Here is a 17,025-nt window from a genome sequence, read left to right on the forward strand (position 1 = left end):
CTTTATAAGACAAAGGCCTGTTCTTGTCCATTCTGAATCCTTCTTGGTGTGCTGTCCTGGGGTGGAAAAACCACTGGAACTCCAAACTAAGGGACCATGAGAAGTACCGGTACAAGGAAGCCGCCTTTAAACCAGGCACCGTAACTCAGCACACAGCTTAGTGAGGGGACGTATTGCCGCTTACGTTTTCTTTTTATATTTAATAATTATACTAAAAATCTAGAATATATTTATATTGTTTTAAACAATTGTGTATTAACAATAAAAACATATTACATTAGGATAAAATACTGAGAGAAGTAAAGCAGATTGGAAGTACAATTTCAAGGAGAAGCTTTGAGTTTCTGCTTAGGACAGAGAAAGTTGGAAAGAGCACTGTTCCCACACTTACAAGAGGAAGATAATACACAAAACATCACGTTTCTTGAAGCCCTCAGAGAGCTGAAGTTTCAGGATAACCTCAGCCTGAATCTAAGGAAAACAGGCCTTCCTAGGGGAGAAGCCGCGAGCACCTGCTCCCCGAACAGATGCAGGCACCAAATCAGCTGGTAAGGAGAACACAGTTAACAGTTCCGACGAATCGTTAAAGCCCAAGTGTGAACTAGTGAGCAAGCACAGAAACTTTGGGAGTAGTTGCATCTGTTCACTTCTCCACGGACCTCACTAGGCGCTCGCGGACAGGCCAGGAGGCGGGGACAGCCTCCCCCGTGGTGGGCGCTTGTGGGCAGAGTGCAGCAGCTGCTGTGGGAAAAGCACTAAACCCCTCCTGGATTTCTGTCCCCAACTTTCCCACAGAACAAGCCTTAAGCAGCTGGGGGAAGGGCAGCAAACCCTGTCACTCTTCAAGAAGGGGACAGAAAAAAAAGCCCCTTTACCCCTGGGGAAGGTGGGAGGAAAACGCCTTGGGCCCAGATCATTACAGCCCCCTTGTGCTGGGGGTGAGGCAGAACCACTGAAAAGGGCCTGCTCCAAGGTGTAGACCCACGACCCAGCAGCTACCTCAGAACAGGGCCGGGAGACCCCTCCCAGATCACCTCCAGGCCAGCCAGCGCCACAGGCACAGCAGCCTGCTGCGGGGAGGGAGGAGCATGGAGAGACCTGTGTCAGGAGCAGTGGCAAACGGGAGGCCTGCCGCAGAGGAGAGCCCGCCGGCGGACCACTCACGCCAGCGGGATGTGAAGCCTGTATACACTGAGCGTATCACACCAACAAATCTGAACCAGCGCTAGCAGACCTATCCAAACCCCAGCCCCTACAGCCTCACGGAGGAGCGGCATACGACGTCCACACCCAAGTATGATTTACTGTAGTCTCCACGTCCTGCACCAGATGCCTGACTTTGAGCTCAAAGTTACAAGATACACAAAGAAGCAAGAAAAAACAGCGCAATCAGTGGTACTTTTCTTCATGGAGCCCCAAGCCACTGGGCTCCTTCTGCCAGCCCTCACCCTCCTGGGGACGCTCTGGAGCCAGATGGGGCACTGTGCTCTGGCGACGGGATCAAGGCCTTGCTCCTGGGCACAGGACCATCCCAGTGAGCCGCATACTCCCGCCCACAGCTCCCTGCTCATATTACTGCCACTTAGATATAATTGTTCCCAATGCTGGGTACTCTCAAGACACTATGGAGTTTTTTTAGTCAAAAACCCTGAACATCAGATTCTTAGGTTCCTTGCTAAAGCCTCACTAGGAATGGTTGGCCACACAGTTCCTGCCACAAGTCCCCGCAGGCAGCATTTCAGGAGGCTACAACCGAGGCAGTGCAAGTCTCTGTGCCTCCTGGTGGATGACTCCAGCCAGCACTTGCCCCAGGTCTGTGTGTCAGGGCACAGCTCTCACCAGAGCTCCAGACCCAGGGCAGCAGGGGGTACCTCTGCCAGATGTCACGGACACGCCAAACTCAGTTGCACTCAGCATCTTTCCACACCCTCACCTTCTCCCATGTTCCTGCCATTGCCTCAGCCACCCAGGCCAGAAATCTCGGCCACACCCCCGACTGCTCCCTCCTCAGGCTCTCCTTTCCGCCCTCCAGACTGGGGGTGCCCTCCTCTCCACCTCCGACCATAATTATCTACTGCCCCTCACTGAGGGAAGGCAGCCACCCTCCTTGCCCGCCTCTGCTCATCCTACTCAGCTGAGACATCTCCACGTCTGGGAAGCCTTCTCAAGTTTGGATGGACGGCAGCGACCATGCCTCCCTGAATTTTCTCTAGTGAAAGGAGGTGGAAGACGTAGGCTCCAGCCCCAGGTCTGCCTTTAACTTGCTGAGTGACCCTTAGTAGGTCACCTTCCCTCTCTGGCCCTGTTTCTTCTTCTGTAAAATGAGAACAGTTTCCGCCCTGTTCAAACCAGATGACGGACATGAGGCAAGTGTGCATTATAAGTTTAAACAAAAAAAGGGGCGTGCTGAGCCAGCCCTAATGGTTAAGATTTGCGCTCTCGGTGGCGTGGCCCACGTTCATTTCCTGGTTGTGGAACACGGCACCTGTCTGACGGTCGTCATGCTGTGGCAGCGGCTCACAAAGAGAATTAAACTAACAACTAGGATACACAGCCACGCACTAAAGCTTTAAAAGACAAAAGATGATGGTTAAAAAAAATGCAAAACAGTCCCATCAAAGCCTTTTTGCTCGCAGCCACAGGAGCCCTCCCGCCAATCAAGAACCTGCTCCTGTGGCCCCACAAGGCCTCACGGGTCTGCAGAGGAGGCCCTGTGACAGACCTTGCTGTTATGTATACACCGCACTGCGTAAGTCAGGTTGCGGAAGATGTTCCCTTCCATCTTGGCGCGGCCATAGGAGCAAACGAAGACACCCCCCTTGCCGTCCCGGAAGAGGCACTTGCGGATGAGGCAGCCCTGAATGGAGCTGGCCAGTGCCATGGCCTCCTTGTCCTTCTGCAGCTCCTGCTGCAGCGAGTTCAGCACCAGGCAGCTGGGCAGCTGAATGGACGCTCCTGGCAGTGGTGGGCCCAGAAAGGAGCCCCCCAGCACAGGCCGCGGGCCCCGTACTTGGTAGGACAGTCTGTATGTGAGCTGGTCCTCGTCCTCATCCTCACCGCTGGGACTCAGGCCTCCATCGCTGCTGTCTGGAGTCTGGGCCACCCTTTCCCCATCGCTGCCCACCTCTGCCTCCTGTGAGCCAGCCTTAGAGCCGGGCTTGGGGGAGCTAGAGGCTGGGCTGGTAGGGCTCTGGCTGCCCTCAATGACAATGTCACAGGTCCTTGGGCTCCAGGCCTGGTCCCTGCTCTCCAGGTCCAGGGACATTAAAGAGTCAGGGTCCTCCGTGGGGAGCACACTGGGAGAGGACTTGATAAGCCCCAGTAGATACTTGTAGGCCCAGTTCTTGTCTGCGGATGGGTGGCCCTCAACAGTCACAGAGTTGTTTTCACTGCCCACAAATTCACAGTTTTCCAGGACACACAGGGGCACGTTGTGCAGGAAGACATGGGTGTTTTTGAAGGTGCAAAACTTCACTTGGCAGGTGCCCGGGCCATGGACCTGGATGTGCCCGTTCTCAAAGTTGCAGTTGTCAAACTGGACATGACCTGATGTTGTCTGGGGAATGACAGAGAGAGAGCGGATGTGACAGGGGTAGAATTTGCAGTCGGTGCTCCAACTGCTCTTTAAGGAGGGGACACAGAGAAGCCATCTCTCCTGCGGATCACGTTCCCTTCCCTACCAAGGCATGTGTCAGCTGGCCCAAGAGGAACTCGGGAGCTGCTCTGCACCAGAAGGAAGATAATTTGGAGTTGCCTGGCCCTCCCTCCTTCCAATCCCAAAGGGAAGGGGACAAGAGCGGGAGTAGACAATGGCAGAAAAGTCCCTAGCTCTGTCCCTGACTAAATCTGAGACCCGGGTACGACACTGACTCTTGCTGAGCCTCAGTCTGCTCATCTCTAAAAGCAGATGACACCATTTACCTTAATAATGGCTGTAAAGTAGATGCCCGGCACACAGTAAGCACATTGTAAATGATTGGTGCTGTAATGGTCATTGCACACCTGAGAGACAATTTAGTTGTTATTGGTAGTAACAGTGGCAATATCATTTTTCTTGACTAGGTACCTCATCGAGGTGTTGCAATCAGTTTCTAGGCAATGCAAAAGCTGTAGACTGTTCTGCCAGGAGCTACCAACACCTCAATACTTCTCTGCTTTGAACAACTTCTGCTCTGTGTTCCTAGAAAGAATGTGTTGGACTGATATTTCCTGAGCTTCTCTTCAGTCACCCTTGGTAAAAGCCTGACTTTCTTGACCTTCCACAGGGCAGGGCTAAGTGCTGAAGGTCACTGCTCCTGCACAGCCTCCCCTCTCTTTGGCCCTTTCTCTGGGCATGGTGCCATGGCCATGGAGTGTTCCCTGCTTCCTGTCACATGTGGCATCTCCTGGAAGCTGGCTTTCCCACCTAGCTGCTCCACCTGTGGCTCCAGTTGGTCCAGTTAGGAAGGGAAGAATTACAAAGCAATTTTGGTCTTGAGTCCAAGGCTCATATTTTAGTAGAGCTTTGTGAGGAATAAAGCAGAATGCTGCTCTCTATTGATCCCTGTGCCTATTTCTCAACTGGCGTGGAACTTAGAGGACAGCGTGATAGGAATAATGACTAAACTCTCAATTTCAACAACAAAGGGGTTACCAATCCCACTGAGAAGAGGCCAAGGCTCGGGGTCAGGACCGGAGAGGCCATCCACCTGATGTGGACACTCACCTTAAACATGAAGGGTGAGAACCAGGCTGGCATGAAGACGAGGTTGCACAGACGTGTGGTTGAGCAGTGCTGATCAATGCTGGCTAGTAGGGCCACCTCACCCAACTTCCCGTGGCCTACGATCTCCACGGGCACCTTCAGGACGATTTCGCCTTGCTCTTCGTACACACCTGGGAACAGCACAATTCGATCATACAGGCTGGCCATGGCTAAGGCGCTGCCCAGGCTGTCAAACTCATGGCCTGGCCCGACACTCAGGGTACGGCGTTCCCTCCTCCGGCGAAATAGGGAAAAGCAGACGGAGGAGTCCAAGTCCAGGGCATTCTTGGTCCATGTCTTGGAGGCTAGGTAATGCTGCTTGAAGGCCTCCCTCCAAGACTCCGGCTCCACATCAGGCTGGTTGGGCCAGTTGGGGTGGCGGCACTCAGTGCAGCCCAGACACAGCTGCCGCCAGCGGGTGCTGTCAAGACTGAGGATCAGTTCATACCAGGCCTTGCACACCAGGCTGCAGCGGCCCAGGTCTGGAAGGTGCAGGTAGGCTAAGATCACACGCCACAGCTCCAAGGGGAGGCCGCCAGCCTCCATGGTCACCTGGGGGACAGACACAAAACAAAGAGGTTTTTACCAACCCTGCTTACCGTCCCCTTCTTACAATATCCCCTAATTTCTCCTGACCGCACGGTGAGCAAGTGAACAAGGCCCAGCCAATCATGTGGCTCCATCCCCTCAATCAGAGTCCTCCTCTGGGATTTTCCACCTGGAATCAGCAGGGAAGACTCTCTTTTCTCTTTTGTCAGATGCTATAGGATATGACCCCAGAATTGCTGGCAGCCACGTTCCCCACCTTGTGGAGAAAACCTTGTGGTACCAGAGCCAAGCAGAAACAAGGAAAGATGAAAACTGAAAAAGAGAAAAAAATAAAGCGATCACATGTGTCTATTTCCTCTTGGTACTGACTCCAGATGCCGGAAGATGCCCTGAATCTTCAGTCTTCCTTCAATTCTGTGAGGGGCCTCAATGGCCTTCTTATGAAGTCCCTTTTTGCTTAAGCAGGTTTGACCTGAGTTTCTGTAACTTGTAACTAAGAGTCTGGACTAATACAGAGGGAACTCACCTTTGGCTGTTATGGTCCTAGCTCTCTGGATCCCCTAGCCTCCTAGGGAGGGGCCTCTATTTCTTCATACCAACAGGAGTGAGCCCTGAGGCAGTGAGTATCCGTCTGTTTCTCCTTGTTACTAAGTCAAATAATTACCACTGTTTTGCCACGTGAAGCAGCCTCAGGAAGGACTGCTGCTGGACCCGGGGCTGTGGGTTTTGGTCCTGGCTCTGCCACTGGTTATTAATGTAACTCCAGTGTCCTAAAAATCTACTGGCTGGCTGTCTGGCCATCTGCCTCCTTGCTACTCGCTGCGAAAATCCTTCCCCACACGGACAGTTTACACCCCGTAGTTGTAGAGGTAGGGCTCCCTGCAGCCATGTGCGCAGGACAATGTGACTCCAGCCCCTGGCTGCAAAGGGCTGGACTCTAGATGGCTCCAACTGGGCCACTGAGACCTTCTCTGGGGGATGTAAGCTGTGATTGTAGAATCAGGCTGGCTTCTGTCCTGCACGGAGGGGAATGGAGGGCTTCTCTCCTAAGCTATAAACTCAAGAATAGTTGCTGGTGACCATTTTCTCCGGGGGTGGGTGGCAGAAAAAGCTAATTTACACTGAGGGAAGAATGAATCAGAGACACAGAAGAAAGCAGAGAAAAGAATGGAAACAAGAGGGCTCCCAGTTTCTCCCCAGCACTCCAGGTCATGGCTCTCATCTATTCTCCAAGTTCAGCTTGTCCTTGCCTTTTGAATTCCATCAGCTATCTCTGTGTGCTTATCAGTTCTTTTTGCTTATGCTGACTTCACTGAATTTCCGTTATTTATACCTAGTTAAAGCCCTCTCATTTATGAGTGTGCGTGTCCCCACCTAAAAAACAAGGGGGTAGTTACATGACCTAGAGCAATGTCCAAGTCTGAGACCCTACAAAGACTCTAGACAACTAGAAACTAAATCTGGAAACAGGGCAGACTTCACAACTGCCTTTAATCAAGAGTTAACCTCTCCAGAGCCCTGGTTTTCCTCTCGATTGTATGAAAATGATGATCAAACTTGTCAGCTATCTAAGCGCCAAGAAGGTAAGAAGCACAAACATAATCATGTCTGGAAGAAATTCTGGGCTTCTCAAGACGGGTGTGGCTTTAACTCTACAGATGAGCACTGGAGCCTGGATCTGTAGGTTTTCTAGAACGCTCACCCCGTGGGCCCTGACAAGCCCTCCGCAGCACGGGGGAGAGCTGGGCTCTGGACTGGGAGCATCACAGAGAGGAGGCTGGGTTCTGACAGCTGCGGCTCTCCAGAGGAACACCACTTCATTCAACAGGGGTTCTGTGACACCGCGTCTCCCGGTCCGCACCTCCTCCTTCCGCTACACCTTTCCAGGCTTTTCAGGAGAAGAATGTTCTCCCACCCCTTCTCAAACCACTCTGTAGCTAAGTGATCATCACCTTCATTCCATTGGCTTCAACTACCGTTGTAAATTCCTGACTACAAAACCTGAATCTGCAGCCCCAATCGTCTCTTTCAAGCTCCCCACACGAATATCCAATAGCCTGTTGGGCATTTCTACTTGATGTTTCACAGATACTAAAAACAGCATCAGGAACAAAACTGAAGCTCAGCTTCCATTTCAGGCCATGACAGGATAACTGGAACTGGCTTCTCCCTCCTGCCACTGACAACTATAAAGCTGGACAAAATACAGGGGGCAACTGAATACTTGCTTTCAGGCACCGACCAGCAAGCTGCGCAGGATTGTGACCCTTGAGAGAAGGGAACCACAGGAGGCGAGCGCATGACTGCCCGGCTTCCACCAGGCGCACCCTGTCGCGCGATGTACCGCAACGGAGCCCACGCAGAGCGGTAGCCGCCCTGAGCCGGCAGATCCGAGCTCTGTGCTGCTGAGCGGCGGGATCTCCGTGGGAGGGGACCGAACGAGCGCGCGGCAGCCGGGCAGCGCGGGTGGGCAGCTTCTTGGCTGGAAGCTGGACTGGGCATGCCCAGGCAAGACTTCCTCAGACCTGGGAGAGCTCCCCGCCGCTGGGTAAATGGTGGGACTAGAGATCCCGCGGAGCTGGGAGACAATGGAATTCCAACCCAGAACGGGGAGTGTTCATGCTGAGACTCAGAGAGGATGGGCCATAGGAATAAATTAAAATAGGAAGAATAAAAGTGAGCCTGACGGGATCAAAGGGCTCCACCAGTAACTTAACTGCCTGCTGGAATAAAACTTAACACTCTGAAAAACAAAACATGATCTAGACTCCCTCAACACCAGCCACAAGACAGTGTGGTACTAGCACAAGAGAAACAGAGTCCAGAAATAGACGCATACGTATAACCATCAATTGATTTTTGACAAAATGTCAATGCAATTCAAGGGTAAAGAAAAGCCTTTTCATCAAAAGGTGCTGGAGAAACTTGATATCCATATGAAAAAAAAGAGAATTTTTTTCTTTTTTCTTTTTTGGTGAGGAAGATTGGCCCTAAGCTAACATCTGTTGCCAATCTTCCTCTTGTTTTTGTTTTTTTTGGGGGGGGGGATGATAAGTGTTATAGTATTTTATTTATTTATTTTTTAATTTTTTTTATTGAGTTATTGATAGGTTACAATCTTGTGAAATTTCACTTGTACATTAATGTTTGTCAGTCATGTTGTAGGTGCACCACTTCACCCTTTGTGCCCACCCCCCACCCTCTTCCTCTTGTTTTTTCCTCCCCAAAGCCCCAATACATAGTTGTATATCCTAGTTGTAGGTCATTCTAGTTCTTCCATGTGGGGTGCTGCTACAAAGTGGTTCAATGAGCGGTGCTAGGTCTGTGCCCAGGATACGAACCCAGTGAAACTGTGGGACGCTGAAGCAGAACATGCAAACTTAACCACTCAGCTGTGCGTCCGGCCCCCCCAGAAATGAATTTTTGACTCATACTTCAAACCATACACAAAATTTAACTCAAGATTGATTATAGACATAAACATAAAAACTGAATCTATATAGCTTCTAGAAGAAAACACAGGAAAACATATTTGCAACCTGAGGGTAGGCAAAGATTTCTGAGAACACAAAAAGGCACTAATCATAAAATAAAAAAACTAATAAATTGGTCTCAAAATTAAAATTTTCTGTTCATCAAAGGACGTCATTAAGAAAATGACTAGACAAGTGATAGAATGGGAGAAAATATTTGCAATGCATATATAGGACAAAAGGCTTGTATCTAGAATATATTAAGACTCAATAATATTAACAACTCAATAATAAAGAATCCAACAAAAAATAGGCAAAGATTTGAACAGAAACTTCACAAAAGAAAAATGAACACCAATAAGTTCATGAAGAGATGCTCAGCATCATTAGTATTCATTAGTACTCAATTTGTATTAAAACCATCATGTGATAGATGTGTGTGCTTCACACACACCAAAATGGCTAAAATTAAAAACAAAAAGCACCAAAGCAGCAAAGACGTGAAGCAACCAGAACTCTTGTCCATTGCTGGGAGGAGTATAAGACACTAGAATCACTTCAGAGAACTGTCTGGTCGCTTCCTCTGCAATGAAACCTACACCCATCCTAACCCAGGAATTCTACTCCTGATTCACCCAAGATAAATGAAAATGTACATCTACAAAAGACATATGAGAATATTTACAGTGGTTTTATTCACAATAGTAAAACAAACAAAACTGGAACCAATCCAAATGCCTGCCAACAGAAGAGTGGATAAACAAATTGTGGTATATTAATACAATGGAATACTACTCAGCAATAAAAAGGGATGAACGTCTGACAGATGCAATAGCATGGATGAATCATAAAAATAATATGCTAAGTACAAGAAGCCAGTCACAAAAGACTATCTATGGTATGATTCCATTTAGTTCAAAAGCAGACAAAATAATCTATGATGATAAAAATCAGAACAGTGCTTGCCAGCAGGGTGAGGATTGACTTGAAGGGGTCACGAGGAAACTTCGGGAGTGAATAGAAATGTTTTCTTTCTTCACTGGTATGTTAGTTCCATGGGTGCATACATCTGAGAAACCTCACTGGATTGTATGCTTCCATTCTATGCATCTTACTGTACGTAAACTGTATCTCAATTTAAAAACGGTATATATTATCATCTCTCTCCACCCCTGCTCTACAGCCTGTATTCCATGTCCTGGTTAACGGCACCACCATCCTCCACTAGCCGCTCCAGTCAGTAACTCAGGAAACCTCCTTGATGTCTTTTCTCCCTCCCTCCCTCTCCCAGATAGTCTTTCAAGTCCTGTTTCTGCCTCCTTAGGTACTCTCAAATTAGTCCTTTCCGCTCTGTCACTGTGTTATTTCTGGCCTCACCAGCTTTAGTTGGATTACTTCAATAGATTCTTAACTGGTCTCCCTGGAACCAGTCCTGCCTCCATGCAATCCATCTGACATACAGCTGCCAGGGGAATCTTTCTAAAATACAAATCTGGTCATGCCACTTAGCTTAAAATTCCTCAGTGGCTCCCCATGGCTTCTAGGACAAAGCCCAGTACAGAAGACAGGTCATGAGCTTGTCGGCTTCTCTAGCCTTATTTCTGACATTCACCCCACTGACCCTCATTTTCCCAATAACACTCCTTTGAGAGGGCCTTTCCTTATCCTGTCTTAAATATTAAGTGCCTCCTCTGGCCTCCCATAGCACCCAGAGAACAGCTCTATCACAGCCTTTCTAAAGGTAAAACAAAACAGAGTACACAAAGCAAATGGAGAGATTAGCGAGTCATTTGATAAGGCAAGCATCCTCTTGACCGCCACCTAGATCAAAAGACAGAATTTTGCCAGCCACTCTAGAAGCCTCTCCATGTGCCCCATCCCAATCCTCCTCCCCAATGTGAAAGTGGTAATCACTTCCTTAGCTTTCTTTGTGGCTTTATCACCTAAGTAGGCATCCTTAGATACTATAGTTTTAGTTCTGTCCTTAGGTTTTTAGCTTGACATGTGTTTGATTCTCATTTCATCTACAGGTTCCCCTTCCATCCCTCCCTTTTCTTTACAACTGATCTGTTGAAGAAGATGAACCATTTGACCACAGTTTCTCATAGTCTGAATTTTGCTGACTCTGCGCATTCTCATGGGAGAGTTCAACTTGTGACCCCGTCATCTGTATTGCCTGCATACTGGCACCTGGATCTCGAGGTTTGATCAGACTCAGGTTCCATGCGTTTAACCAGGCTACAAGTGACACTGTGTCTTTTTGTCAGGAGACATCCACATGTCTGGCTGTCCCTCTTTTTTTTTCTTTAGGAAGATTAGCCCTGAGCTAACATCTGCTGCCTATCCTCCTCTTTTTGCTGAGGAAGACTGGTCCTGAGCTAACATACATGCCCATCTTCCTCTACTTTGTATGTGGGACGCCTGCCACAGCATGGCTTGCCAAGCGATGCCATGTCTGCAGCTGGGATCTGAACTGGTGAACTCCAGGCTGCGGAAGCAGAATGTGCGAACTTAACCGCTGCGCCACCCGGCCAGCCCCTGGCTGTCTCTTTTTTGATGTTGGTGTCCACTGATGTCCAATGCTGTTTCTTCACTGAAGGTAACAAAATGGTGATACTCTGATCATTTGGTTTTGATTTGTTTGCTGAAATAATTTTATTAGGACATCTTCTCTTCATCTACCATTTGGTTACCCAGTACACTTAAGAAAGGCCAGCTTGACTCTTTCATTTCCCAGGTTTCAAGATAATGAATTGGTTCCCTCTTATTCTTTGAAGGTGACCAATTTGGGTTTTTTTTGTGTGTTTTTAAACTATTATTATGAACTATTATTATTATTATAAACATATCTTACAGGTTTCAAGTCTTTGAAATTGCTGTTCTTACTGAAGATCAAACTGAGCCATCTTTGGCCTCAATTCTTTTGACACAACCTCGGTAATCTTTGATAGCTTCCTTGCTATGTGGTATGTCAAGATGTTCCTGGCTCATTTTTCACATTTCCTGCCCAGACAGGGTATCAGACATTTCTCTAAGAACTTTTTTGATTGAAATTTTTATTGAGATAATCGTACATGATTATAGGTCTGTATGCAGTTGTAAGAAATACACACAGATCTCGTATAGACTTTGCCCAGCTGCCCCCAGTGCTAACATTCTTCAGAACAGTATGTTATCTAGTTTTTAAATTTAGTATAAAACATCTAGCTGTCTATTTTATCTAGTGTAATATCACAGCCAGTCTGTGATGCTGATATGATCCACGACCTTGTTCAGATCTCCCCCGTTTCACTTGTACTGTTTTGTGTGTGTCTGTGCCTATATTACATTCTGGATAATTCTATCACCTGTGTAGGTTCATGTATCTACTACCAGTCAAGACACTGAACAGTTCCAACACCACAAGGACCCCTCAGGGTACCCTTTCATAATCACACCTACCACCTGCTGACTCCTCTTCCCCGTCCCTAATCACTGTCCTCCATTCCTAAAATTGTGTCACTTAAAAAACGTCATATAGGTGGAATCATACAGTGCCTAACCTTTGGGACTGGCCTTTTTTCACTCAGCTTAATTCCCTGGAGATTCCTCCACATTGTGTGTATCACTAGTTCGTTCCCTGATATTGCTGAGTAGTATTCCATGATACAGATGTACCGCAGTGTGCATTTAGAGAAGTCGGACAAATGCATTCACACGTGTAAGCCAAACCCCTATCAATAAATAGAGTATTACTGTCACCCCAGAAAGTCCCCTCATGACTTTTCTCAGTCAATTCCTACCCTAACCCTAAGAGGAAACCACTGTTGTGATTTTTCCACCATAGATAGTTTTGTCTTTTCTAGAATTTCGTATAAATGGAGCATGTATGCTTTTGTGCGAGGCTTCTTTCGCTCAGCATAACATTTTTGAGATTCATTCATTTTGTTGCGTGTATCAGTAGTTCATCCCTTTTCACTGCTGGGTAATATGTCATTGTATAATGTATTAATATATCAGTTTTTAAAAAAATCAATTCTCCTACTGATGGAAAACAATTGTTTCCAGTTTGGGGATATTATGAATAATGTTGCTGTGAATATTCTCATACAAATGCTTTATGAACATACGTTTTAACTTCTCTTCAGTAAATACCTACAAGTGGAATTGCTGGGTCCTTTTCCCAAAGAAGTTGCACCATTTTGCACTCTCACCAAGAATGTCTAAGAAACACCACTGCTCCACAACTTCACTAATATTTATTGTTGTTGGTCTTCATTTTATCATCCTGGGGGGTAGGTAATGGTATCTCATTTTTGTTTTAATTTGCATTTCCTTCGTGACTGATGATGTTGAACACTTTTTCATGTGCTTATTGGCTATTTATATATCTCCTTTTTGATGGGTCTGTTCAAATCTTTTGTCTATTTTTTAAAATTGGGTTGTCTTTTTATTATTGGATTATATGACTTCTTTATATACACTTTGCCAGACATATATTCTGTGAATAACTTCTCCCAGTGTGTAGCTTGAATTTTCATTTTCTTAATGGTATCTTTTGATGAGGAATTTTTAACTTTGGTGAAGTTTAACTTACCTTTTTATTTTAAATGATTATTGCTTTCTTTCAATTCAGTGAGAACCCTTTGCTAACCCCCCATGTCATGAAGATATTCTCCTACATTTTCTTCAAAAAGCTTTGTGGTTTTAACTTATACATTTTGTTCTGGGACCCATCACGAATTAATTTTTGTTATGGTATGACGTAGTGGTTGACGTTAAATTTTTTTACGTGAATATCCACTTATTTCAGTGCTGTTTGTTGAGAAGGCTATCCTTCCTCCATTGAATTGCTTTTGCACTTTTGTCAAAAATCAGCTGAGCTTATTTTTGTCCTGGTTTCTTTTAACGGAAGTACTATTTCAAGACGACAATCTGGGTATTAGAGATGTTTATTTCTACTAAGTTTGGTCATTGTTTCTAAGCTGTTTCAGTGGACTTCTGTCTCCTCCACTGGATTGTGGGTTTCTTTGGCATAGGGACTGGATATTTGACGTCTGAAGGATCAATACCTGGTGTTGACCCCCTTCTCTACTCCAAGTATTCAGAACAACAGAAAAGATAAGAAAATCATTCCAAGCAACAGGGTATCTAGATTACTCCAGTACCAGGTCCACTTGTCCCAAATTCTATGAGACTAGGATTCTGCTCTTTCCCAGGCTATGGGTTCTTTCAGGAAATGATGCCAATAAGCAAACCAGAAGAGATAATTACGTGATTTATTGTTACCTACAATGGACTTGACCAGAGTCAGTGGGGGAAGAAACAGGTGAGCAGGACCTCTGGTTAGTGAACCTTTAATATTTCATTCTCCCATGACTCATTCTATCCTTACAACTTCGTATCTTTGCACTCCACATCTCTCCCAAACTTCTCCCCAGACCTTTCACGGCTCTGCCTCTAATTACTCTTCTCCTAATTTGCATGCTCCTTTTATCATTACAGTGTCATTTGCAGGAGAAAGGAGCTCTGATGCCAGGGCCACTCGGAGTGGGTTAGACGCAGTTCAGTCTCAGGCCCTCTCCGCCAACTATGTTCTTGGCTCTCCTCATTTATGAGGTAATAAAAAATGTTCCTTCGCTGTCTCTCCAGAAGGTCTTGGTGACCTGGACACGGTTCTCTGAATGCAATGGCTTCATGTATTACCTTTCTTCTGGCTAGCCCTGACCTTCACACGGTCCCTTTCTGCTAACTAGCTCAGATGCAGCTTCCTCCTCCCACATAACAGCTGCCCCTCTGTTCATCCTGAGTCCCACACAGCTTACATTTATCTTTCTGAATTTTTTATCTCCCTATTAAGAGGAGCTCACTTACAGTGCTTTTCTAGCTGTCCTCACTTCACTTCTTTTTTCCTTATTATTTTGCTCCTTCGATTTAAAACCACCAGAAGAACGCAGTCATCCCCATTTTAACAAGTTCCTATATGGAAGTATACAAACTATCAACCACCTGCACATTTCTTCCCAGCAGGCCTCTCATCTGAACCAGGACCAATTGCTGCATCTGGAAGGAGTATCTTTGGATACTTATTAAGTGCTTTGACTGACCTCTTAGGCTCCTTGTTCTCCTTGTCCTCACCTCCCACTTTCTGATTTATTGGCTTCTCTGATTATAATTGTACGCTGTTCTTCCAGGGAGCACCATATACTGTTTACTTTCCGACATGCCTCATCCACGATGTTCTGTCCTTCTACAAGGGACAACTCTGACAGGCGTTCAAGAGTGAATCAGCTAACCCTAAAGGAACCTAATCTATACAGCCTTCCAGGTGACAGGCTTCCATGTGGCCATTTGCAGGTCTAACCAGTAGGGTTACCCCTGGGACATGTTGCTAATGGTCACTATTCCAATTCTCAGGAGACCCAAAGCACAACTACCCAAATTACAACCACCAACCCTGGGAACTGCATCTTACCCCACCGCTGACTTGAACCTTGTTCACTGTGTAACAGCATTCAACCCAGACAACAGTTGTCTGCCCATGTGACATCCCATAGCACCCAGCACTGCCAATTTCTCTGTCCCAGAGGAATTTCCCACAGTTACCATAGCCGCCCATCAATAAGGAATACACTGGGCGACCACAACTGAGTTACAGGGAATACAGCAAGAACCAAACACACTGTCTAACACTTAGCACAAAGTACATGCTTAGTAACAGGGTTTCTAAGTATATGAATAAATAGAGGTGAATTGCCATCATGCCTCAACCCCAATTTTTAGATAAATAATTAGTGTTTGCAAACTTATGTAAATTTACTATACAAACACAACTTCAAGGACCCTTCTTGCCACATGAGATTGCTACATCTATATAGAAATTTCTACATAGAAATTCTTAAAGTTCCTCTGTTAATAAAAAGTTAAAGAATAAAAATCCTTTTTATTCCTCAGTTCGTTTGTTTTGCAAACATAGTCCTTATGCAGTGTGGGGGATAGCAGGGTGAGAAAAAAGTGACAGGAAATGGACACAGCTAATAACAACCTGGGATAGGAAGAATTAAGCACCAGTGCGGCTTACAGCGCTCAAGAGGAAAGAAAAGCTTTAAACCAGCCTCGGTGGGCCTTCCCAGAACCACCCCGAAGGACTGCCGTGACGATGAAAAGATCCAAAGCACACTGTGTTGGGAGGGAGTGCTCTTCACCAACTATTCCAGTTTCCCAGGTCCCTCCTGTGGTTGAGAGGCCACATGATTAGTACTAGTCAATTTTGAGTAGAAGAGCTGTGTGCTGGTTCTCGGCTGGAGAACTTAACTACCTATGCAAGATCACCCAAAGCTCTCTTTTTGCCCTGGCACAGCACTGGCAACATTTGAGATGATGGCTACTCTGGAAGCCTGGGTCCTCGAGTGAAGAGGATGAGCAGAGTCCCCTGCTGACCCAGAATGGACACACGCCATGCGTGAAACATAAGCCTTTGTTCTGGGGTAAGGCATGAAGAATCTGGCAGGCTTTTTGTTACTACAGCATAACATAGCGATTCCTGACTGATGAAGCATGTGAAACTCTAAAGGGCACCATTCTGAAGCTCCTGGACCCCTTGAGATTGCCCATTCCATGACTAGTCTGCAGTGACTTCAGTATCTCCCCAGTACTGAGCTGAAATCTAGCTCTTAGGTACCTCCCCAGTTGTCTCAGTTCCGGCCCCCTGGAGGCACTGGAGTTCTGCTCTCTCATAGGGCAGGTTGCATGTTTGGTACAGGGCTTCAGGGGCAAACTCAGAAGTTTGTACTCTGTCCACTGTAGGTTCCTCAGGAGGGGAGTGGCCTGATCATAGCTATGTTTTAAGGAGATCCATCCAGGAGAGGTATATTGGGTAGAACAGGGAGGGCAGAAACTCACAACTTTGCAAATGTTAAATGACAGTTTCTTTCCCTCAGGATGATGTGAGGGTCTCTGGGGATTTTAGGCAAAGGCGCCTGACACAGGAACTACTGGGGCTTCACTTTTCTTGGAGTTCCAAGATGCCTACCCCGCAGTGGGAAGCAAAGGGCCTTGCAGCTGGCCTCTCAGGGGAAGGAGGATTCCCTAGCAGGGGATTTTCCATCCTTCAGGACCTGCCTTCCTCCAGACTTGCCCATGTCCCGACTCTAGGCAACACCCGGGGCTGAATCTAGAATAAGGCTAAATCTGGAAGGAGGTTGACAATTCCTCCCCTCAGATGAGGACTTCCTTCTATTCGAGTCATTCCCTGTTGTTCCATTTGGCTTTATTTACTAT

At 46.7% G+C, this 17,025-nt stretch overlaps 1 protein-coding gene across 6 annotated transcripts in view; it reads right to left on the reverse strand.

Moving 5' to 3' along the window:
- The window catches only part of FBXO10 (F-box protein 10), a 50,320-nt gene that overhangs the window by 19,741 nt on the left and 13,554 nt on the right, over nt 1–17,025 (reverse strand). For 5 of the 6 annotated variants that reach the window (XM_070595212.1, XM_070595211.1, XM_070595214.1 and 2 more), the window contains 2 exons: nt 4,706–5,296; nt 2,723–3,556 (listed from right to left, as the gene is read on the reverse strand). In XM_070595212.1, coding sequence (XP_070451313.1) covers nt 2,723–3,556; nt 4,706–5,290 — 1,419 coding nt within the window. In that variant the 5' untranslated portion in view covers nt 5,291–5,296. Of the gene's footprint in view, nt 1–2,722; nt 3,557–4,705; nt 5,297–7,521; nt 7,847–17,025 lie in introns of those variants that run through there. The other variant, XM_070595213.1, reaches the window with a different exon arrangement.

This window comes from Equus przewalskii, chromosome 26 (assembly GCF_037783145.1).
Source record: "Equus przewalskii isolate Varuska chromosome 26, EquPr2, whole genome shotgun sequence".
NCBI classification, from domain to species: Eukaryota; Metazoa; Chordata; class Mammalia; order Perissodactyla; family Equidae; genus Equus; species Equus przewalskii.